General features: G+C 44.8%; 1 protein-coding gene across 1 annotated transcript in view; it reads right to left on the minus strand.

The window, feature by feature from the left end:
• LOC134355269 (di-N-acetylchitobiase-like) overlaps window positions 1–22,699 on the minus strand; it is a 33,929-nt gene extending 11,230 nt beyond the window's left edge. The window contains exons 1-4 of the mRNA XM_063065064.1: window positions 22,553–22,699; window positions 17,204–17,342; window positions 10,380–10,591; window positions 3,769–3,940 (exon numbers count right to left, since the gene is read on the minus strand). Coding sequence (XP_062921134.1) covers window positions 3,769–3,940; window positions 10,380–10,591; window positions 17,204–17,342; window positions 22,553–22,699 — 670 coding nt within the window. The remainder of the gene's footprint in view (window positions 1–3,768; window positions 3,941–10,379; window positions 10,592–17,203; window positions 17,343–22,552) is intronic.
• Window positions 22,700–24,644: the final 1,945 nt, after the last annotated feature.

The raw sequence follows: 24,644 nt of genomic DNA on the forward strand, positions 1-24,644 counted from the left end.
GCGGAGTCCCCTGGTTCTAGACTCCCCGACCATAGGAAACATCCTCTCCACATCCACTCTATTGAGGCCTTTCAACATTGGATAAGTTTCAATGAAAACCCATCCACCCCCACTTCTGAATTTCAGTGAGTAGAGACCCAGAGCCATCAAATGACGACAGGGAGTTCGGAAGAAAGTTGAGAAGTAGGACCACAAAGGTAGTAATCTCAGGATTACTGCGTGTGCCACTTAACAGTGAGTATAGGAATAGAATGAGGTGGAGGATAAATGCGTGGCTGAGGGATTGGAACAGGGGGCAGGGATTCAGATTTCTGGATCACTGGGACCTCTTTTGAGACAGGTGTGACCTGTACAAAAAGAACGGGTTGCACTTTAATCCCGGGGGACCAATATCCTGGCAGGGAGGTTTGCTAGGGCTATTGGGGAGAGTTAAACTAGAATTGCTGGGGGGTGGGAACTGAACTGAAGAGACGGAGGAAGGGGCGGTTGGCTCACATATAGAGAAAGCTTGGAGACAGTGCGAGAGGGAAGATAGGCAGATAATAGAGAAGGGATATGCTCAGACTGATGGTTTGAGATGTGCCTATTTTAATGCAAGAAGCATCATGCACAAAGCGGATGAGCTTAGAGCACGGATCAGTACTTGGAGCTATGATGTTGTGCCCATTACAGAGACTTGGTTGGCTCAAGGGCAGGAATGGTTACTTAGAGTGCCAGACTTTAGATGTTTCAGAAAGGAAAGGGATGGAGGCAATAGAGGTGGGGGCATGGCACTGCAGATCAGAGATAGTGTCACGGCTGCAGAAAAGGAGGAAGTCATGGAGGGATTGTCTACTGAGTCTCTGTGGGTGGAAGTTAGAAACAGGAAGGGGTCAATAGCTCTACTGGGTGTTTTTTTATAAACCACCCAATAGTAACAGGGACACTAGGGAGCAGATAGGGAGACAGATTCTGGAAAGATGTAATAATAACAGGGCTGTCATGTGGGAGATTTTAATTTCCCCAATATTGTTTGGCATCTCCCTAGAGCAAGGGGTTTAGATGGGGTGGGGTTTGTTAGGTGTGTTCAAGAAGGTTTTCTGACACAATATGTAGATAAGCCTGCAAGAGGAGAGGCTGTTCTTGATTTGGTATTGGGAAATGAACCTGGTCAGGTGTCAGGTCTCTCAGTGGGAGAGCACTTTGGAGATAGCGATCACAATTCTATCTTCTTTACCAGAGCATTGGAGAGGGATAGGAACAGTCAAGTTAAGAAAGCATTTAGTTGGAGCGAGGGGAAATACTCAGGCAGGAACTTGGAAGCATAAATTGAGAACAGATGTTCTCAGGGAAATGTACGGCAGAAATTTGGCAAAAGTTCAGGGGATATTTGCGTGGCGTTCTGTAAAGGTATGTTCCAATGAGACAGGGAAAGGATCGTAGGGTACAGGAACTGTGGTGTACAAAGACAGTTGAAAATCTCGTCAAGAAGAAAAAAAAAAGCTTACAAAAGGTTTGAAAAACTGGGTAATGATAGAGATCTAGAAGATTATGAGGTTAGCAGGAAGGAGCTTAAGAGTGAAATTAGGAGAGCCAGAAGGGGCCACGAGAAGGCCTTGGTGAGCAGGATTAAAGAAAATCCCAAGGCATTCTACAAATACGTGAAGAGCAAGAGGATAAGACATGAGAGAATAGGACCAATCAAATGTGACAGTGGAAAAGTGTGTATGGAAATGAAGGAGATAATTGAGGTACTTAATGAATACCTTGCTTCAGTATTCCCTACTGAAAAGGATCTTGGCGATTGTCGGGATGACCTAGAGCGGATTGAAAAGCTTGAGCGTAAGAACATTAAGAAAGGATGTGCTGGAGATTTTGGAAAGCATCAAGTTGGATAAGTCTCTGGTACTGGACGAGAAGTACCCCAAGCTAATGTGGGAGGTGAGCAAGGAGATTGCTGAGTCTCTGGCAATGATCGTTGCATCATCAATGGGGACGGGGGAGATTCCAGAGGATTGGAGGGTTGCAGATGTTGTTCCCTTATTCAAGAAAGGGGGTAGCCCAGGAAATTATAGACCAGTGAGTCTTACTTCAGTTGTTGGTAAGTTGATGGAAAAGATCCTGAGAGGCAGGATTTATGAACATTTGGAGAGGTATAATATGATTAGGAATAGTCAGCATAGCTTTGTGAAAGGCAGGTTGTGCCTTACAAGCCTGATTGAATTTTTTTGAGGATGTGACTAAACACATTGATGAAGGTAGAGCAGTAGATATAGTGTATATGGATTTCAGCAAGACATTTGACAAGGTACCCCATGCAAGGCTTATTGAGAAAGTAAGGAGGCATGGGATCCAAGGGGACCTTGCTTTGTGGATCCAGAATTGGCTTGCCCACAGAAGGCAAAGAGTGTTTGTAGACTGGTCACATTCTGCATGGAGATCGGTGACCAGTGGTGTGCCTCAGGGATCTGTTCTGGGACCCCTACTCTTTGTGATTTTTATAAATGACCTGGATGAGGAAGTGGAGAGATGGATTAGTAAATTTGCTGATGACACAAAGGTTGAGGGTGTTGTGAATAGTGTGGAGGGCTGTCAGAGGTTACAGTGGGACATTGATAGGATGCAAAACTGGGCTGAGAAGTGGCAGATGGAGTTCAACTTAGGTAAGTGTGAGATGGTTCATTTTGGTAGGTCAAATATAATGGCAGAATATAGTATTAATGGTCAGACTCTTGGCAGTGTGGAGGATCAGAGGGATCTTGGGGTCCGAGTCCATAGGACGCTCAAAGCAGCTGCACAGGTTGACTCTGTGGTTGGCCTTCATCAACTGTGGGATTGAGTTTAAGAGACGAGAGGTAATGTTGCAGCTATATAGGACCCTGGTCAGACCCCACTTGGAGTACTGTGCTCAGTGGTGGTCACCTCACTATAGGAAGGATGTGATGTGGAAACTATAGAAAGGGTGCAGAGGAGATTTACAAGGGCGTTGCCTGGATTGGGGAGCATGCCTTATGAGAATAGGTTGAGTGAACTTGGCCTTTTCTCCTTCGAGCGACAGAGGATGAGAGGTGACCTGACAGAGGTGTACAAGATGATGAGAGGCATTGATCGTGTGGATAGTCAGAGGCTTTTTCCCAGGGCTGAAATGGCTATCTTGAGAGGGCACAGCTTTAAGGTGCTTGGAAGTAGGTACAGAGGAGATGAGATGATCTTTTACGCAGAGAGTGGTGAATGTGTGGAATGGGCTGCCGGTGACGGTGGTGGAGGCGGATATGATAGGGTCTTTTCAGAGTAATAAAGGCATCTGTTAGTCTTGTGAGACCATGGATCTGCGCCTGGAAAGTCTTCACTCTCCAGGGTGCAGGCCTGGACAAGGTTGTATGGAAGACCGGCAGTTGCCCATGCTGCAAGTCTCCCCTCTCCAGGACACCAATGTTGTCCAAGGGAAGGGCATTAGGACCCATACAGCTTGGCACCGGTGTCATCGCAGAGCAATGTGTGATTAAGTGCCTTGCTCAAGGACACAACACGTCGCCTCGGCTGGGGCTCGTACTCACGACCTTCAGGTCACTAGTCCAATGCCTTAACCACTTGGCCACGTGCCCACTGGATAGGTACTGGAGCTTAGGAAAATAGAGGGCTATGGGTAACCCTAGGTAATTTCTAAAGTAAGTACACATTCGGCACAGCATTGTGTGCTGAAGGGCCTGTATTGTGCTGTAGTTTTTCTATGTTTCTATGTTCTAAATCCTCTTCACTTGACAAGCCTTTCAATCCCAGAAGACATACCTGAAGAAACTTTATCGTAGGGAGCATTCGGCTTTGCAAAGCAGTCCTCGGTATTTGTAGTGTGCATTAAATAACTCATAACAAACAGACTGTCAGAGCTAGCCTGAAGTTTTGCATATTCGTAGCACCGACCATAGAGACAATGTGGAGACCAAGGCACGTTTACTATGACCTAAGTAACAAAGAGAAATTACAAAAAATTAACTCTGTTGGAGGTTGGCTCTGTAGCATAACGGTGAGCGTAACACTATTACAGCACTAGTGACCCAGGTTCAATCCCAGCAGCTGTCTGTAAGGAACTTGTATGTTCTTGTGACCATGTGGGTTTCCTCTGGGGGCTTCAGTCTTTGTTGGGCCAGAAGGTCCTGTTACTGTACTGTATATCTAAATAAAATCAGAAAAAAATCTTACAAGTACTGTGACTATACATGCACTCAATGGCCAATTTATTATCTACCTCCTGTACCTACTGTCAAGATGAAGCCACACTCAGGTTGGAGGAACAACACTTTATATTCCGTCTGGGTAGCCTCCAACCTGATGACATGAACATCGACTTCTCTAACTTCCGCTAGTGCCCCACCTCCCCCTCGTACCCCATCCGTTATTTATTTATATACACACATTCTTTGTCTCTCTCTCCTTTTTCTCCCTCTGTCCCTCTCACTATACCCCTTGCCCATCCTCTGGGTTTTTCCTCCCCCTCCTTTTCCTTCTCTCTGGGCCTCCTGTCCCATGATCCTCTCATATCCCTTTTGCCAATCACCTGTCCAGCTCTCGGCTCCATCCCTCCCCCTCCTGTCTTCTCCCATCATTTCGGATCTCCCCCTCCCCCTCCCACTTTCAAATCTCTTACTAGCTCTTCTTTCAGTTAGTCCTGACCAAGGGTCTCGGCCCGAAACGTCGACTGTACCTCTTTCTAGAGATGCTGCCTGGCCTGCTGCGTTCACCAGCAACTTTGATGTGGGTTGCTTGAATTTCCAGCATCTGCAGAATTCCTCGTGTTTGCATTATCTGAGTTACTGTCACCTTCCTGTCAGCTTGAACCAGTCTGGCCATTCTCCTCTGACCTCTCCCCTTAACAAGGCATTTTCACCCACAGAACTACGCGAGGTTTTTTGTTCTTAACATCATTCTCTGTAAACACTTAGAGACGGTTGTGTGTGAAAATCCCAGGAGATCAGCAGTTTCTGAGATGCTCAAACCACCCTGTCTGGCACCAACAATCATCCCACAGTCAAAGACACTGAGGTCACATTTCCTCCCCATTCTGATGTTTGGTCTCAACAACAACTGAACCTCTTGACCATGACCACATGCTTTTATGCATTGAGTTGCTGCCACATGACAGGCAAATTAGCCATTTGCGATAATGAGCAGGTGTACAGGTATACCTAATAAAGTGGCCACTGAGTGTTTGTACAATCATATGTACATGACATTCATGGGAATTTCCAGTTAATTTTGATCAGTTTTCAGTTTTATTTATTTTTCTTTCATTGAATCTCAGGGTTATATATGGAGATATATATGTACTTCGATAATAAATTTGCATTGAACTCTGAATATACTTTGAAATTTGAATAATAAAGTTTCTGATATCCCAGATAAGGTCAGGAAAATCATTAAAGTCCCAGAGATTCAGACAATACGATGCATTGCATTTTCAACTTAATGGTCAATATATTAAGTTCCCTGGACTTGAGGGACTGGGTTAAGGACAGACTTTTTTCTTAGTGTGTAGGAGACTGAGGGTGAACTTATACTAATCCATGTTTATAAACCATCTTATACATTTATATTTATTGTGTTTTTTATTATTGTGTTCTTTAGCTGATTTGTTTTGTGCTGCATCAGATCCTGCATAATAATTATTCCATTCTCCTTCACACTTGTGTGCTGGAAGTGATAGGGTGGTGAGATGTAAGGCGCTCCTTCCCTCCGCTGGCCTGCAGGTCCACCTTGGGCAAGGTGTAGCACCTGCTTCGCCCCCCTCCCATGGATCAGGGTCATGTGAAGCCATGGGAGCAGGAGGTGGATGGTCATATGAGCAGCTGGTTGGGTCACCCATCTTGTAAAGACACTGCCCAGAAGAAGGCAATGACAAACCACTTCTGTAGAAAAATTTACCAAGAGCAATCATGTTCTCCCAGGAAAAGTGAATAAACTAGAAAATGGGTTGGCAAAGATGTCTGTCCATGGCTCCTGGAGATGGGCAGTGGAGGGCTTTGCTTGGTTCTAGCTAATGATGTTCCAGGGGGTGTCAGTGTCGGGATAATTCCTGAGAAGGAAAGTGTGGTGTCCATGGATTCCAGGACCATTGGGCACAGCAGGGGATAAATGTCATCCTAGATTGCCAAACCTTGAAGAGGAGCATAACCTTGTCATGGTTTGGAGGCTTGTGTGATCCAGTGAGCTATGTTGGCTGGAGTCAGGGCTTTATGCTTTGGCTCTTGGGAGTGTCACCCATACCAAAGAGGTCAAAGGGAGAGGCCAGACTAAGTGTGGTCCACCGGTCCTCCAGGTTTGGAGGTTCAGTTGAGGGATAACCATCCTGATTGGTAAAACTGCATTGTTATGGCAACAGCAATGAAGAATCCTTCTACATCTGAGTGTGATGGTATTCCACCCGGGACCGGCGTGACTGACTGTACTGAAAACTGAGTGGAAGCTACCGACACGATGAAGGAAGCCCTGAACACGGCCAGAAATGGAGGACCTTCATTGCTGTCCTATACGCCTGCGCCAAGATTGCCAGTAAGTAAGATTGAGATAAGGACATCTTAATTTAATTTATGTTAGTCATTATGATTGTCTCTGTATTGTTATAGAATCATAGAATTATAATTTTATAATGTATTTTTGAAATTGAAAAAGGGAAAAGGAATAAAAAGCTAGAGGTCATAAATTTAAAGTGAGAGGGGAAGATTTAATGGTAATCTCAGATTGGTGGAGCAACAATTTATATTCCATCTGGGTAGCCTCTAACCTGATAGTATGAACATTGAATTCTCTAACTTCCAGTAATTGCTCCCCAGGCCCTCTTCCCTCTTTTTCCTTTCCCCGTTCTGGTTCCCCTCTCACCCTTCCTATTATCCTCACCTGGCTATCACTTCCCCTCGTACCCCTCCTCCTTCCCTTTCTCCCATGGTCCACTGTCCTCTCCTATCTGATTCATTCTTCTTCAGCCCTTTAGCTCTTCCATCTATCATGTTCAACTTCTTACTTCACCTGCCCTCCCGCACCCACCTGGTTTAACCTATCACCTAGCTTGTCCTCCTTCTCGTCATCCCACCTTCTTATTTTGTCTTCCTCCCCTTCCTTGGGTCTTGGGAGAAATGTCGACTGATTATTCCTCTCCGTAGATGCTGCCTGACCTGCTGAGTTCCTCCAGCATTTAGTGTAGTGTGACGCTCTTGGGGGGGGGGGTCGTGGTTAACAGCCCGCCCCTGCATTTCTAATGACCAGCACTGTTATTTGTTCTTGTGTTAAAATGCTTTTGTTGGATTATAGAGCGTAGAACATAGAAACTTACAGCACATTACAGGCCCTTTGGCCCACGATGTTGTGCCGACCATGTATCCTACTCTAGAGACTGTCTCGAATTTCCCTACCGCATAGCCCTCTATTTTTCACCTTAAAACTATGGTGGGAAGTTCAGTACATCTAGTGTTATCTTTTAGCTTCGGTTATACAGTTATTCCTTTGTGTATTTGTGGATCACCTTAACTGTAACCGGGGTGTGTGATGGTCACCTCCCCACTCTGTATGAGACTGGTTGGGTTCACTCTCTGCTGATGGTGCCTGATCTGTTCTGTGTTTATCACAGTAAAACTGCTGTTGAGTTAATGAGCTTCCTCGTCTGTCATTATGGACCAAATGTTCGCCACACTACGCTACATGGGAATCTGAAGAACAACCTTTTCACCCAGAGGATGGTCTGTGTCTGGAACAAGCTGCCAGAGGAAATGGTTGAGGCAGGTACAGTAACAATTTTTAAAAGATATTTGGATAGGAAAGGCTTAGAGACATGTGGGTCAAATACAGGCAAGCAGATTTAGCTTAAATTGGAATTCCGGTTGGCATGGAACAGATGGGCTGAAGGGCCTGTTGCCATGCTCCAGAACTCAATATTTTGCTTTCACAATGATTACCTGATTTATGTAGAGTCAAATGAGGGCATAGCCTCGGAATAGAGGGATGTCCATTTAGAATAGAGATGAGGAGGAATTTCTTTAGCCAGAGGATGGTGTATCTGTGGAATTCATTGCTGTGGAGGCCAACTCATTCGATACACTTACGACAGAGGTTGATAGGTTCTTGATTGGTCAGGGTTTCAAAGGTTATGGAGAGAAAGCAGGAGATTGGGCTTGAGAGGGATAATAAATCAGCCATGATGGAATGGCAGACAAACTCGAAGGGCTGAACGGTCTATGTCTTACGGTATCCTGGTCAAAATACAGTACAGAAAGAGGCCCTTCAGCCCATTAGATCCTTGCCAACCATCATCCATAAATCCTGCTTGAATCTGCAATATTTATTCACCCACACTCCCATCACTCCCCCCCAGGTTTCACCCCTCACCTGCACACTGGTGACAATCCACATTAACCCACGGACTCCACATGTGGGAGGAAACCAGGGGAAAGCCAGGTGACCACAAGGGAAGAGCGCAATCTCTACACAAGCAGCACCGGGGTTGGGATTGAACCCGGGTCTCCAGTGGACATATCGTGGAGGGAGTTTGACATGGGGAATTGCAAAGTGCTACATTCAAGTCGGAAAAGGCAGGAGAACTTGGTATGGCAACTGCTCTGCCTTTAATGGAAATCAGCCTCTCCTCCGTGGACTCTACACTCCTCCCTGCCAGCAAAGACCCCACCCATCGAGGACACTCTCCTTTCTCCCCTCTCCCACTGGGTGGAAGATACAAAAGCCTGAAGGCACATACCACCAACCTCAAGGGCAGCTTCTACCCCACTGTTATAGGACTATTGATACGATGGTGTACCTGTACAATAAGATAGAAGGCAGAAGAATGGGATTGGAAGGGATAATAAATCAGCCATGATGGAATGGCAGTGTGGACTCGATGGGCTGAATGGCCTAATTCTGTTCCTATGTCTTTGGGTCTTATGGTCTTATGGACTCTTGCCCTCACAATCTACCTTGTTATGACCATGCACCATATTGTCTGCCTGGGCTATACTTTGTAACTGTAACACTTTATTTTGCATTCTGTTTTTGTTTTACCTTGTACAGCCTCGAGGCACTGTTGCAATTAAATGATGTGTTTGGACAGTATGCAAGACAATGTTTTTGTATTCAATCCATACAGGTCATTTCAACACATCAGTACGACAAGGTGGAACAACGGAAAGGCAATAACCAAATAGCACATTACAAGAGAGAGTGCCGGGAGTAGGAGGGCTCCATGATTATGAATTGATTGTGGACTTCAGGAAGGGGAAGTCGAGGGAACTCACTCCAGTCCTCATCGAGGGGTCAGCAGTGGAAAAGTAAGCAGTTTCATGTTCCTGGGTGTGAACATCTCTGAAGATCTTTCCCAGGATTTTTAATCCAGGGAGCGGGAAGCACAGAATCAAATATCGCTGTGATGATTGTACGTTCTAGTATCAATTGTTTGGTGACAATAAAGTATAGGTCCAACATATTGATGCAATAACAGAGAGGGCATGGCAGTGGCTATATTTCATTCAGAGATTGAGGAGAACTGGAATGTCGCCAAAGACACTCACAAATTTCTGCAGATGTACTGTGGAGAGCATTCTAACTGGTACATCACTGTTCGGTATGGTGGAGGGGTTAGTCAATGCACAGGATTGGAAAAAGCTGCAGAAAGTTGTAAACTCAGCTCCATCATAGGCACTAGCATCCCCTCCATTGAGGACATCTTCAAAAGACAATGCCTCAAAAAGGTGGCAGGACCCCATCACCTAAGACAAGTCCTCTTCTCATTGCTGCCCTCAGGGAGGAGGCACAGGAGACTGAAGACACACACTCAGCATTTCAGGAACAGCTTCTTCCTCCCCACCATCAGATTCCTGAATGGACAATGAACCCATGAACACTACCTCAGTATTTTTGTTTGTTTTTTCTCTCTCTCTCTCTCTCTCTCTCTCTCTACCTCTCTCTCTACCTCTCTCTCTACCTCTCTCTCTATCTCTCTCTCTATCTCTCTCTCTCTACCTCTCTCTACCCCTCTCTCTCTTTCTACCTCTTTCTACCTACCTCTCCCTACCTCTCCCTACCTCTCTCCCTACCTCTCTCTCTATCTCTCTCTCTGCCTCTCTCTCTCTCTCTCTCTACCTCTCTCTCTCCCTACTAACCACAATGTACTAATCCTAACCCATGCATCTTTGTAACATGGGAGGAACTCGGTGCATCTGGACACACGCAGTCACGAGGAGAACCTACAAACTCCTTACAGATAACGGTGGGAATTGAACCCCCGATCAGTGATGGCTGGCTCTGTAACAGCATTAAGTTTACAACACGTTCAAATGGAATCAGATCCCAAAAAAAGTCAGTTTGCCATCATGCTTAATTGGAGTCTAAAAGCGTCACATTTAACAGTAATAGCTCGTTACCTTAGACTGGCGTATTTCCTTGTGAATCGCTGTGAAGATTTGTTGAACTGCTTCAGTTATTTTCTTGGATTCAGGAGAATATCTGATGACGACCTGATCCAAGTGTAGGTTGATTCCATCCATCTGATGTGTCTTCACCAACTTCACTTGGTTATTGACCCATTCAGTCATTTTCTCTTTAGTCCATATTGTCCTGACTGGTGGTAAGGTTACTGATGGTAAGACCATAAGACATAGTAGCAGAATGAGGCTGTATGGCCCATTGCATCTGCTCTGCTATTCCATCATGGCTAATTTATTATCCCTCTCAACCTTTTTCTCCTGCCTTCTCTCTGTAACCTTTGATACCTTTACCAATCAAGAACCTATCAACCACCGTTTTAAATATACCCAAATGACTTGTCCTCCACAGCCATCCATGGCAATGAATTCCACAGATTCACCACCTCCTGGCTAAAGAAATTCCTCCTCATCTCTGCTGTAAAGGGATGTTCTTTGTGCCCTTTGGTCCTTGGTCCCCCACTATAGGAAACATCCTCTCCACATCCACTCTATCTAAGCCTTTCAATATTTGACAGGTTTCAGCGTGAATCCCCATTCCCATTCTTCTAAACTCCAGTGAGTAAAGGCCGAGAGCTATCAAACATTTCTCATATGTTAACCCTTTCATTCCTGGGATCATTCTTGCCTTCTTGATCCTCTCCAATGGTAAATGGTTGGAATGGCCTTGCAGGAAGTCAAACAACAGAGCTGGAACAATAAGATGCACAGTATAGGCCCTTTAACCTACTTTAAGATCGATCTAACCCTTCCCTTCCACATAGCCCTCCAGTTTTCTATCATCCATATGCCTATCTAAGGGTTTCTGAAATGTTTCTAACATATCTGCTTCGACAACCACTCCTGGCGGCATGTCCATGCACCCACCACTCTCTGTGTAAAAAAAATCTATCTCTGACACACCCCCTTCATATATTTTCCTCCATTCTCCTTAAAATTATGCTTCCTCATATTAACCACTTCTACCCTGGGATAAAGTCTCTGGCCGTCTGCTCGATCTATGCCTCCTGTCATCTTGTACACGTCTATCAAGTCATCGTTCATTCTCCCTCCCTCCCTCGCCCTAGCTTGCTCAGCCCATCTGCATAAGCCATGTCCTCTAATCCAGGAGGCATCCAGGTAAATCTCCTTTGCATCCTCTCTAAAGTTTCCATATCTGTCCCATAACCAGTCAGCCAGACCTGACCACAATATTCCAAGTGTGGTCTAATGAGGGCTTTGTTGAGCTGCAGCATTACTTCTTGAATTCAATCCCTTGACTAATAAAGGTCAACACGTTGCACACCTTCATAACCCCCTTCTCACCCTGTGCTGTAACCTTGAAGATATGTGGCTGAGGACCCTAAGATCCCTCTTTTGCTCCACACTGCCGAGAACCCTACCATTAACTCCGAGCTCTGCCATCAAATTGCCCTTTTCAAACTGAATCTCTTCACACTTTTCCTGCTTGAACTCCATCTGCAACTTCTCCACTTCTAAGCAGCATTCACAGGAAGAAAATCTACGAATTAATCATGAATAATATGCAATTTTTACAAGGGAGAACATAAACAAGGAAAGAAGGTCCAGTTCAGTGCAATGTGATCAGACTGGTCAGGGTGTTGCTAAGCAACTAAGGTTGTGCTGGTTAGTTCAAGAACTGAGTGTTTGAATAGTTTCATGTTGAATCATTAAATAATAATCAGTTTCATCTTGATCATGGACAAGGATAGATCTGGTCCTAGGGTTGAGGTTCTTAACTGGAAGAAGGCCAAATTTGAAGAAATGAGAAAGGATCTAAAAAGCGTGGATTGGGACAGGTTGTTCTCTGGCATAGATGTGATCGGTAGGTGGGAAGCCTTCAAAGCAGAAATTTTGAGAGTGTAGAATTTGTATGTTCCTGTCAGGATTAAAGGCAAAGTGAATAGGAATAAGGAACCTTGGTTCTCAAGGGATATTGCAACTCTGATAAAGAAGAAGAGGGAGTTGTATGATGTGTATAGGAAGCAGGGAGTAAATAAGGTGCTTGAGGGGTATAAGAAGTGCAAGAAAATACATAAGAAAGAAATCAGGAGGGCTAAAAGAAGACATGAGGTTGCCTTGGCAGTCAAAGTTAAGGATAATCCAAAGAGCTTTTACAGGTATATTAAGAGCAAAAGGATTGTAAGGAATAAAATTGGTCCTCTTGAAGATCAGAGTGGTCGGCTATGTGTGGAACCAAAGGAAATAGGTTTTTTGCGTCTGTGTTTACTAAGGAAACTGGCATGAAGTCTATGGAATTAAGGGAAACAAGTAGTGAGATCATGGAAACTGTACAGATCGAAAAAGAGGAGGTCCTTTCTGTCTTGAGGAAAATTAGACTGGATAAATCCCCAGGACCTGACAGGGTGTTCCCTTGGACCTTGAAGGAGACTGGTGTTGAAATTGCAGGGGCCCTGGCTGAAATATTTAAAATGTCGCTGTCTACAGGTGAGGTGCCGCAGGATTGGAGAGTGGCTCATGTTGTTCCGTTGTTTAAAAAAGGATCGAAAAGTAATCCGGGAAATTATAGGCCAGTAAGTTTAACGTCGGTAGTAGGTAAGTTATTGGAGGGAGTACTAAGAGACAGAATCTACAAGCATATGGATAGACTGGGACTTATGAGGGAGAGTCAACATGGCTTTGTGCGTGGCAGGTCATGTTTGACCAATCTATTGGAGTTTTTCGAGGAGGTTACCAGGAAAGTGGATGAAGGGAAGACAGTGGATATTGTCTACATGGACTTCAGTAAGGCCTTTGACAAGGTCCCGCATGGGAGGTTAGTTAGGAAAATTCAGTCGCTAGGTATACATGGAGAGGTGGTAAATTGGATTAGACATTGGCTCGATAGAAGAAGCCAGAGAGTGGTGGTAGAGAATTGCTTCTCTGAGTGGAGGCCTGTGACTAGTGGTGTGCCACAGGGATCAGTGCTGGGTCCATTGTTATTTGTCATCTATATCAATGACCTGGATGATAATGTGGTAAATTGGATCAGCAAGTTTGCTGATGATACAAAGATCGGAGGTGTAGTAGACAGTGAGGAAGGTTTTCAGAGCCTGCAGAAGGACTTGGACCAGCTGGAAAAATGGACTAAAAATGGCAGATGGAGTTTAATACTGACAAGTGTGAGGTATTGGACGTTGGAAGGACAAACCAACGTAGAACATACAGGGTTAATGGTAAGGCACTGTGGAGTGCAGTGGAACAGAGGGATCTGGGAATACAGATACAAAATTCCCTAAAAGTGGCGTCACAGGTAGATAGGGTCATAAAGAGAGCTTTTGGTACATTGGCCTTTATTAATCAAAGTATTGAGTATATGAGCTGGAATGTTATGATGAGGTTGTATAAGGCATTGGTGAGGCCGAATCTGGAGTATTGTGTTCAGTTTTGGTCACCAAATTACAGGAAGGACATAAATAAGGTTGAAAGAGTGCAGAGAAGGTTTACAAGGATGTTGCCAGGACTTGAGAAACTCAGTTACAGAGAAAGGTTGAATAGGTTGGGACTTTATTCCCTGGAGCGTAGAAGATTGAGGGGAGATTTGATAGAGGTATATAAAATTATGATGGGTATAGATAGAATGAATGCAAGCAGGCTTTTTCCACTGAGGCAAGGGGAGAAAAAAACCAGAGGACATGGGTTTAGGGTGAGGGGGGAAAAGTTTAAAGGGAACATTAGCGGGGGCTTCTTCACACAGAGAGTGGTGGGAGTATGGAATGAGCTGCTAGAGGAGGTGGTAAATGCAGGTTCTTTTTTAACATTTAAGAATAAATTGGACAGATACATGGATGGGAGGTGTATGGAGGGATATGGTCCGTGTGCAGGTCAGTGGGACTAGGCAGAAAATGGTTCGGCACAGCCAAGAAGGGCCAAAAGGCCTGTTTCTGTGCTGTAGTTTCTATGGTTTCTATGGTAATAGTTTATGGACAGAGATGTTTGTTCTATCTACATTCTTTGCCAGATTCTGCAGGTATAATCCATTCACTCCCAATGCCCTGATGTTTTGCTTGTAGCTCAACAAGAGAATTTTTCTCAATTGCCCATCCAAATCTTTTTGAAGAATCCTGACTCCTCCACCCCATCCCAAGAAGCGAATCCCAGATACCAGCGACCCTGAGTGCAAAGCATTTCCTCATTCTAGACATGGATATCTATGACCACAACCATATGACACAGGAGCAGAATTAGGCTATTCGGCCCATTGAGTCTATTCCACCATTCCATCATAGCTAATCCCGGATCCCACTCAATCCGAAACACCTGTCTTCTCGCCGTATCCTTTAATTCCCTGACCAACCAGGAAACTATCAACTTCTGCCTTAAATACACTCCTGGACTTGGCCTCGACCATGGTCTATGGCAGAGGTCCACAGATTCGCTATTCTCTGGCTAAAAAATTTCCTTCTGATTCCTATTGTAAAGGGTTGCCCTCAATTTTGAGGCTCTGCCCTCTAGTTCTGGATACCCCCACCAGAGGAAACATCCTCTCCACATCTACCCCATCTAGTCCTTTCAACATTTGGTATGTTTCAATGAGTACCGGACCAAAGCTGCCAAATGCTCCTCACACGTTAACCCCTTTATTCCCAGGATCATCCTCGTAAACCTCCTCTGGACTCTCTCCAATGACAACACATCCTTTCTGAGATATGGGGCCCAAAACTGTTGACAATATTCCATGTGCTGCCTGACTAGTGTCTTATAAAGGCTCAGCATTATCTTCTTGCTGTTATATTCTATTCCCTTTCAATTAAGAGTCAACTTTGTATTTGCCTTCTTTACCACAGACTCAACCTGTAAATTAACCTTCTGGGAGTCTTGCACGAGGACTCCCAAGTCCCTCTGCAGCTCTCACGTTTGAACCTTCTCCCCATTTAGATAATAGTCCGCAGGATTGTTCCTTTTACCGAAATTCATTATCATACATTTCCCAACGCTGTAATCCATCTGCCTCTTATTTGCTCAGTCTTCCAATTTGTCTATATCCTGCTACAATTGCTTTACTTCCTCAGCACTACCTACCCCTCCACCGATCTTTGTATCATCCACAAGCTTTGCCACAAAGCCATCAATTCCATTATCCAAATCATTGACAATGTGAAAAGCAGCAGTCCCAATACTGACCCCTGAGGAACACCACTAGTCACTGGCAGCCAACCAGAAAAGGCCCCTTCTATTCCCACTCGCTGCCTCCTGCCTGTCAGCCATTTCTCTATCCATGCCAGTATCCATCCTGTAACGTCATAGGATTTTATCTTGTTAAGCAGCCTCATGTGTGGCACCTTATCAAATGCCTTCTGAAAATCCAAGTAAATGACATCCACTGCCTCTCCTTTGTCCACCCTGCTTGTTACTTCCTCAAAGAACTCTAACAGATTTGTCAGGCAAGATTTCCCTTGGCAGAAACCATGCTGACGTTGACTTTTTTTATCACTAGTCTCCAAGTACCCCGAAACCTCATCCTTAATAATAGACTCCAACCACTGAGGTTAGACTAACTGGCCTATAAGTTCTTTTGCCTTCCTCTCTTCTTAAAGAGAGGAGTGACATTTGCAATCTTCCAGTCTTCGGGACCATGCCAGAATCAAGTGATTCTTGAAATGTCATGACTAATTCATCCATTATGCAGTCCCTAACTCCCTTCTCAGCCACAGTTGCCTGCCCTGCCATTTGAGAACTACTGTGGGACATATCTATCCTGTGCCTTGTGAACTATTCCCAGAAACTTCAGCCATCTCTGGTCTGCTGTCATCCCCGCCAGTATTCTCCTCCAATCCACCTCTCTGGGTAAGCTCCTCTCTCATGCCTCTGTAATTCCCTTTATTCCATTGTGATACTGATACTCGTGACTTGTGCTTCTCCCTCTCAAATTGCAGTATGAATTCAATCAGATTATGATCACTGCCTCCCAAGGGTTTCTTTACATTAAGCTCCCTAAAGAGATCTGGGTTATTACAGAACAACCAATCTAAGTTAGCCTTTCCCCGAGTAGGCTCAAGCACTAGCTGTTCTAAAAAGCCACCTCACAGACATTCAACAAATTCCCTCTCTTGCAATCTGACAGCAACCTGATTTTCCCAATCTCCTTGCATATTGAAGTTCCCCATTACAGTTGTGACATTACCCCTATTACATGCCTTTTCCAGTTCCCTCTGCAATCTCAACCCACATCTTGGCTACTATTTGGTGGTCTATATATGATTCCCATAATGTTTTATTTTACCCTTGCGTTGTCTTAAATCCACCCACAAAGATTTGACATTGTCTGTCCAATGTCACCTCTTGGCTGATTTATTGACTGATTCCTTCATGACTGATTTATTATCCCTCTCAACCCCATTCTCCCGCCTTCTCCCTGTAATATTTGATATCCTGACTAGTCAGGAATCTATCAACCTCCACTTTCAATGATTGCCAATGAATTTCACACATTCTCCATCCTCTGGCTAGATACGTTCTTCCTCATTTCTGTTTTAAATGGACGTCCGTCTATTCTGAGGCTGCTGCACCTGGTCCTAGACTGCCCCACTATAGGAAGCATCCTCTCCACATCCAGTCTTTCTAGGCCTTTCAATATTTGATAGGCTTCAATAAGATCCTCCCTTATTTTCTAAACTCAGGTAGGTACAGGTCCAGAGCCATCAAAAGCTCTTAGCATGTTGACCCTTTCATTCCTGGGATCATTCTTTTGAACCTCCTCTGGACACTCTCCAATGACTTTAGGAAGCAGAAAGATAGAATATTTCTTTAATAAAATTAGTTACCTTTCATAAGCAGTTGAACACCTTCTGCATGGGCGTGACAGAAGAGTTCAGGGTCATATTGTTGTGAGGCCACAACAATTGTGATAATCGACCACATGTAGTGCTTCCAGTCCTTTCCTCCATTGTCAAAGACGAGTACCTGCTTCAACGTAAGGGCTGCAGTTACACCTTTACACAAAGATGAAAGACAGTTTCCCTGATCTACAGCACATTGCACAGTCAGAATCAGAATCAGGTTTGTTATCACCGGCATATGTCATGAAATTGTTGCTTTGCAGCAGCACTACAGTGAAACACAAAATACTAAACCATAAATTACAATTGGAAATATATATATAAATAAATAAGGACTGCAAAAGAGTGAACATACTGAGGTGGGGTACATGGTTCACGGACTGTTCATAAATCTGATGGTGGAGGGGAAGAAGCTGTCCCTGAGACACTGATGGGGGAGTTAGAGGTCAGGTTAGGGTTTAGAGACAGGGATGTGGGGAGTTAGTCGTCATATTAGGGTTCAGGGACAGGGATGGGGAAGAATTAGAAGTCAGATTGGGGTTTAGGGACGGGGATGTGGTGGAGTTAGTGGTCATATTAGGGTTTAGGGACAGGGATGTGGGGAGTTAGAGGTCAGATTGGGGTTTAGGGACAGGGATGTGGAGGAGTTAGAGAACAGATTAGGGTTTACAGACAAAGATGTGGTGGAGTTAGAAGTGAGATCTCTGCTTTTCACTCTGCATTCGAAGACCAGCAAAGTGGACATTGGTATGAAGGAGATCTGTTATTGGTCTGTCCTAGGTTGTTGCAGATCAATGAGAGCAGGAGGTATGAGGAGGTGCGAGTCTAGGTCGGTCAATGCACTCGTAGTTGAGGCATGGGGCTCCATCATCGTCTCATCTGGGCAATTCTGGTCGCCTACATACAGCCAGGACAACACCTCTCCCTCAATATCTAAAAAACAAAAGATCTGATTGTCGATTACAGGAGGAACTGAGAAAAGCTCAGCCCAATCAACAACAATGGGACTGTAGTTGAAAGTGTGAGTAGTTTCAACTTCCTCGGTATACACATCACCAAAGACATCACCTGGATTGTACACACCGGCTGTGTGGCAAAAAAAGCACAACAGCGTCTCTTCCACCTCAGGCAACTGAAGAAGTTCGGCATGAGCCCCCAGATCCTCAAGACCTTCTACAGGGGAACCTTTGAGAGCATACTGACTGGCTGTATCACCGCCTCGTACGGGAACTACACCAACCTTCATCGCTGGGCACTGCAGAGAGTGGTATGGACAGACCAGCGCATCTGTGGATGTGAACTTCCCTCCACTGGGGACATTAACAGCAGCAGGTGCAGAAAGAAGGCTAGTAAGATCATCAGGGACACCAGTCACCCCAACCATAAACTGTTTCAGCTGCTTCCGCCTGGCAAACGCTACCACAGGATTAAAGCCAGGACCAACAGGCTACGGGACTGCTTCTTTCTACACACTATTAGACTTATAAATTCACATGTCTGTATATTGCAATGGAGTCATAACGCAAAGATTTTTTACTCCCTCGTTGTGGGATGGATATAAGATTTAAATAAGTTCTAATTCTGAAAAAAAGAGTGTAGAGAAAATTTACAAGGATGCTGCTGGAACTTGAGGACCAGGGTTATAGGGAAATGTGAAGTACATTAGGACTTATGTACGGGTTTTTTTTTGTATGTTAAATTTAAAATGGCTCCTTTGTTATCTTAAGTGCTGAGAAAGTCTCCAGCTGGACATTTGCTTGGGTTAGTACAGATAGCAGGCTTCTATTAGCCAATGCGTGTTCATGTTATCGTTTTTTTCGGGTGATAATGCTGTCTCATATGACTGGGGATGGGGTTTTGGCGGGGAGTCAGAGGAGAGACGAGGAGAACAGTGGAGAGACGGGGAGAACGGTGGAGAGACGAGGAGGACGGTGGAGAGATGGGGAGTCGGAGGAGAGACGGGGAGGACGGCGGAGAGATGGGGAGTCGGAGGAGAGACGGGGAGGACAGTGGACGTGCGGAGAGGCTCCGGTCGATCACTCCGGGTGGTCCCGAGCCGTGAGTCGACAGGATCCAGGTGGTCATCAGGAATTGATTGAGCTCCAACGGTTGTGCACGAAGAATTTGGACTTTGATAAGTCTGACGTCTTTTTTTCCCATTACTTCCTTTTCTGTATCGAACTTATATTAATGTCATAGACTTAGTAATATCTATAAAGTGTACTTGGTAAAACGTACTGGGTGTGCTGGCTGATGATTGATGTTTGGGATTGATTTGGGCATCAGTGGTGCAGCAACCGACCCAGCGGGAAGCGTTCAGGCCGGTGCTGGGCGGGATTTCCCCTAGACATATACGAGCCAATATAGCTGAGCATTACACTTAATTCCCTGGAACATAGAACATAGAAGATTGAGGGGAGATTGGATAGAGTTTACAAAATAATGAGGGGTATAGATAGGGTAAATGCAAGCAGGCCTTTTCCGCTGAGGTTCAATGGCACTATAATTGGAAGTCATAGGTTAAGGGTGAAAGGTGAAATGTTTAAGGGGAATATGAGGGGGAATTTCTTCACTCAGGGGGTGGTGTGAGTGTAGAAAGCTGCCATCAAAAGTGGTGGATGCAGTTTTGATCCGGGTGCAGGTCGACGGGACTAGGCAGAATAATAGTCTGGCATAGACTAGATGAGATGAAGGGTTTATTTCTGTGCTGTAGTCCTCTATGATTCTCTGAAATTATGCCTCAAAGGTGCCATGTAAGTTGCTCGGGTTGTTAAGAAAGTGTATGATGTGTTGGCCTTCATTAGTCAGGGAAGACACAGAACCACAAGGTTAGACTGGACTTGGAATACTGTGTTCAGTTCTGGTCACCCCATTATCAGATGGATGTGGAAGGGTTAGGGTTATTGCTAGGATTAGGATTATAGGAAGGATGTGGAAGCTTTAGAGAGGGTGTAGAGCAGATTTGCCAGGACGCTGCCTGTATTGGAGAGCTTGTCTTATGTGGACAGATTGAGTGAGCTAGGGCTTTTCTCTTTGGAGAGAAGTAGGATGAGAGGCGACTTGATAGAGCTGTACAAGAGGAGAAGCGTAGAATGAGTGGGCAGCTAGAGGCATTTTTCCCAGGGTGGAAATGGCTAATATGAGATGGCACAATGTGAAGGTGTTTGGGGAGATATCAGAAGTAAGTATTTTACACAGAGTTGTGGGTGTGTGGATTTTGCTGTCAGGGGTTGTGGTAGAGACAGATACATTAGGGACATTTAGGTAGGCACATGGATGATAGAAAAATTTTTGACTTCTCCAGTGCGATCAACACCATCCGCCCTGCTCTGCTGGAGGAGAAGCTGACAGTGATGCAGGTGGATACTTCCCTGGTGTCATGGATTCTTGATTACCTGACTGGCAGACCACAGTACGTGTGCTTGCAACATTGTGTGTCCGACAGAGTGATCAGCAGCATTGGGGCTCCGCAGGGGACTGTCTTGTCTCCCTTTCTCTTCACCATTTACACATTGGACTTCAACTACTGCACAGAGTCTTGTCATCTTCAGAAGTTTTCTGATGACTCTGCCATAGTTGGATGCATCAGCGAGGGAGATGAGGCTGAGTACAGGGCTACGGTAGGAAACTTTGTCATGGTGTGAGCAGAATTATCTGCAGCTTAATGTGAAAAAGACTAAGCAGCTGGTGGTGGACCTGAGGAGAGGTAAGGTACCGGTGACCCCTGTTTCCATCCAGGAGGTCAGTGTGGACATGGTGGAGGATTACAAATACCTGGGGATACGAATTGACAATAAACTGGACCGGTCAAAGAATACTGAGGCTGTCTACAAGAAGGGTCAGAGCCATCTCTATTTCCTGAGGAGACTGAGGTCCTTTAACATCTGCTGGATGATGCTGAGGATGTTCTATGAGTCTGTGATGGCCAGTGCTATCATGTTTGCTGTTGTGTGCTGGGGCAGCAGGCTGAGGGTAGCAGACACCAACAGAGTCAACAAACTCATTCGTAAGGCCAGTGATGTTGTGGGGATGGATCTGGACTCTCTGACAGTGGTGTCTGAAAAGAGGGTGCTGTCCAAGTTGCATGCCATCTTGGACAATGTCTCCCATCCACTACATAATGTACTGGTTGGGCACAGGAGTACATTCAGCCAGAGACTCATTCCACCGAGGTGCAACACAGAGCGTCTTAGGAAGTCATTCCTGCCTGTGGCCATCAAACTTTACAACTCCTCCCTTGAAGGATCAGACACCCTGAGCCAATAGGCTGGTCCTGGACTTATTTCATAATTTCCTGGCATAATTTACATATTACTATTTAACTATTTATGGTGTTATTACTATTTATTATTTATGGTGCAACTGTAACGAAAACCAATTTCCCCCGGGATCAATAAAGTATGACTATGACTACTATGACTATGAAAAATGGAGGGCTATGTGGGAGGGAAGGTTAGATTGGTCTTGGAGTAGGTTATAAGGTCAGTACAACAGAGTTGGCCAAAATACTTGTACTGTGCTGTAATGTTCTTATAGAGGTGTATAAAATCATGGGGGACATAAAAGAGGTGAATGGTCACAGATTTTTCAGGTGTAGGGGATTATAAAATTAGAGAGTGTAGCTTTAGCATGAAGAGGAAGGTTTGAAGGGGATCAGAAGGACACATTTTTCACACAGAGGGTTTTGAGTATATGGAACGAATTGCCAGAAGAGGTAGCAGAGGCAGGTACAATTCCAAAGCTTATCAGGCACTCGGAGGGGTGAGGGGTACACAGATAGGAACTGTGCAGGGGTTCCCAACTTGGGGTCCACAGACACCTCGGTTAATGGTAGGGGTCTATGGCATTAAAAAAAGGGTTTGGAACCCCTGACTTAGAGGGACGTGGGCCAAAAACAAGAATGTAGAATATAAACTTTAACAGCACAGTGCATGATGCTGTACTGACCTTTGAACCTATTCTAATCCTCTCCTCTTTTTACGTGGCCCTCTATTTTTTGTTCATCCACCTATCTATCTAAGAGTCTCTTAAATGTCCCTAATGTATCCGCCTGTACCACCACCCCTGGCAGCACGTTCCATGCACCCACCATTCTCTGTGTAAAAAAACTTACTTTGACAGCCCTCCTTTACTTTACTCCAAGTAAGGTTAGCTCATGAGGTCAGCATGGCAGAGATGGCCCAAATGGCCTGTTTCTAAGCTGTATCACTCTATGACTCTGAAATGTGCACAGTGAGTTGAAGGTAGATAGCATGGTCCACCCCCAAAACTCTGATTTGATAAGCTTCCCAACCTCACGTAGACCCTCACCATCAGCATATATACGTCACTCACCTCCTTGTCCTTCTTCACCTCTTCATTTCGGGCCATGGGTTGGCACAGAACCAGATTCATGCAGTGACATTTGGTTTGCTGTTTCTCAGAGCCACTGCGGACCCATACTGCGAGCAGAGCTAGTCCCACAGCTGAACTACGGAGCATCCCGTCTGCCTGTGTTCTGCCCCGGCCGATCGATTTCATTCACTAACCCGACTGCACGTGACCACTTCCCCAGCCTCCCTCCTCCTCTCTGACTGCCGTAACAGTGAATTGTTGACACAAGTTTCCAACTAACTCTGGTAATGAACAACATGTTTCTGGTAAAGGAACATGGAACATTATAGCATAGTACAGTCACTTTGACCCACGATGTGGTTGCCAAACTTCTCACCTGCTCTAAGATCAATCTCAAACACAAGGGATTCTGAAGATGCTGGAGATCCAAAGCAACGCACACAAAATACTGGAGGAACTCAGCAGGTCAGGCAGCATCTATGGAAAAGAGTAAACAGTCAACGTTTTGGGCCAAGACATTTCTTCAGGACTGGAAAGGAAGGGGAGAAGTCAGAGTGAATCAAAGAGCAATTTACAGTACGTTTTCCTCCCACATAGCCTTCCATTTTTTCTATCATCCATGGCTATCTAAGAGTTTCTAAAATATCCCTAATGTATCAGCCTCTACCACCCCCCACCTGCAGAACATTCCACTCACCCACCACTCTTCTGATTAGCAAAAAACTACCTCTGACATCCTCCCCAGTACTTTCCTCTAATCACCTTAAAATTATCCTTCCTTGTATTAGCCATTTCTGTTCTGGGAAAAAGTCTCTGGCCGCCCACTTGATCTGTGCCTCTTATCACCTTGTACAGCTCTATCAAACTGCCTCTTATCCTCCTTTGGATTGAAGAGCAAAAACATTAGCTTGCACAACCTACCCTCACAAGACATTCTCTCCGATCCAGGCAGCATCCTGGTAAATCTTTTCTGAACTCTCTCTGAAACTTCTGCATCCTTCCTATAAAGAGGCAAAGAGGTGTTTTGCTCTAGAAACAGCATCAGATTTGTGGTCCCACCATCTCTTGGTGTACATGCATTAAATTCTAAACAAAAGAGATTCAGCAGATGCTGTAAGTCCAGAAGACTCAGTCTGAAATGCCAGCTGTTTATTTATGCATGACGTTATCCCTGTCCAACACTTTCCAGTGCCAAAAGTAGGGTGATCAACCAGTAAAGAACCAAGCCAGACGAATGCCAACAGAACTGACTTGGGCAGAACATTACTACTCAGAAATAGAACACTAAGATTGCTGATCTTTGCTTCTGGGAACATCGGTGATGTATCAAAGTAAAACATTGTCTTTGGTCCAAATGAGGTTGGAAAGTGACACACACAATTCTGGTCGGAACATGCTTCTCAAATTCAACTTCCCCCGTTTTAGAGTCAAGTACTGTATTATCGAACACTACAGCAGAGAAGCAGGCACTTGAGCCCATATATTCCATTTCACACTATTAATTTGCCTAGTCCTATTGACCCACAACAGGACCAAAGCACCCTCCATACCCCCCCCATCCATGTATCTACACGAATTTCTTTTAAATGTTGTAATCAAACCCATATCCACCACTTGCGCCAACAGCTCATTTCACACTCTTCCCGCCTTCTGAGTGAAGAAGTTCCCCCTTATGTTTCCCTTAAACATTTCACCTTTCACCTTTAACCCATGACCTCTAATTCTAGGTTCACCCAACCACAGTGGAAAAAGCCTGCTTGCATTTACCCTGTCTATCCCTCTCATAAGTTTGTAAACCTCTATCAAATCTCCCCTCATTTTCCATCACTCCAGGGAATGAAATCCTAAGCTACTCAAACTTTCCTTGTAACTCAGATCCGCCAGTTCTGGCAACATTCTCTTTCAATCTTATTGAAATCTTTCCTGCAGGTAGGTAACCAAAACTACACACAACACTCTGAACTAGGCCTCAGCCGCATCTTGTTTATTGAGATACAGTATGGAATCGGTTTTGAGCTGTGCTGCCCATTAACCACCGATTTAACTGTAACTTAATCACGGGACAATTTACAACGACCAATTAATCTACTAA

This window comes from Mobula hypostoma, chromosome 12, assembly GCF_963921235.1.
Source record: "Mobula hypostoma chromosome 12, sMobHyp1.1, whole genome shotgun sequence".
NCBI classification, from domain to species: domain Eukaryota; kingdom Metazoa; phylum Chordata; class Chondrichthyes; order Myliobatiformes; family Myliobatidae; genus Mobula; species Mobula hypostoma.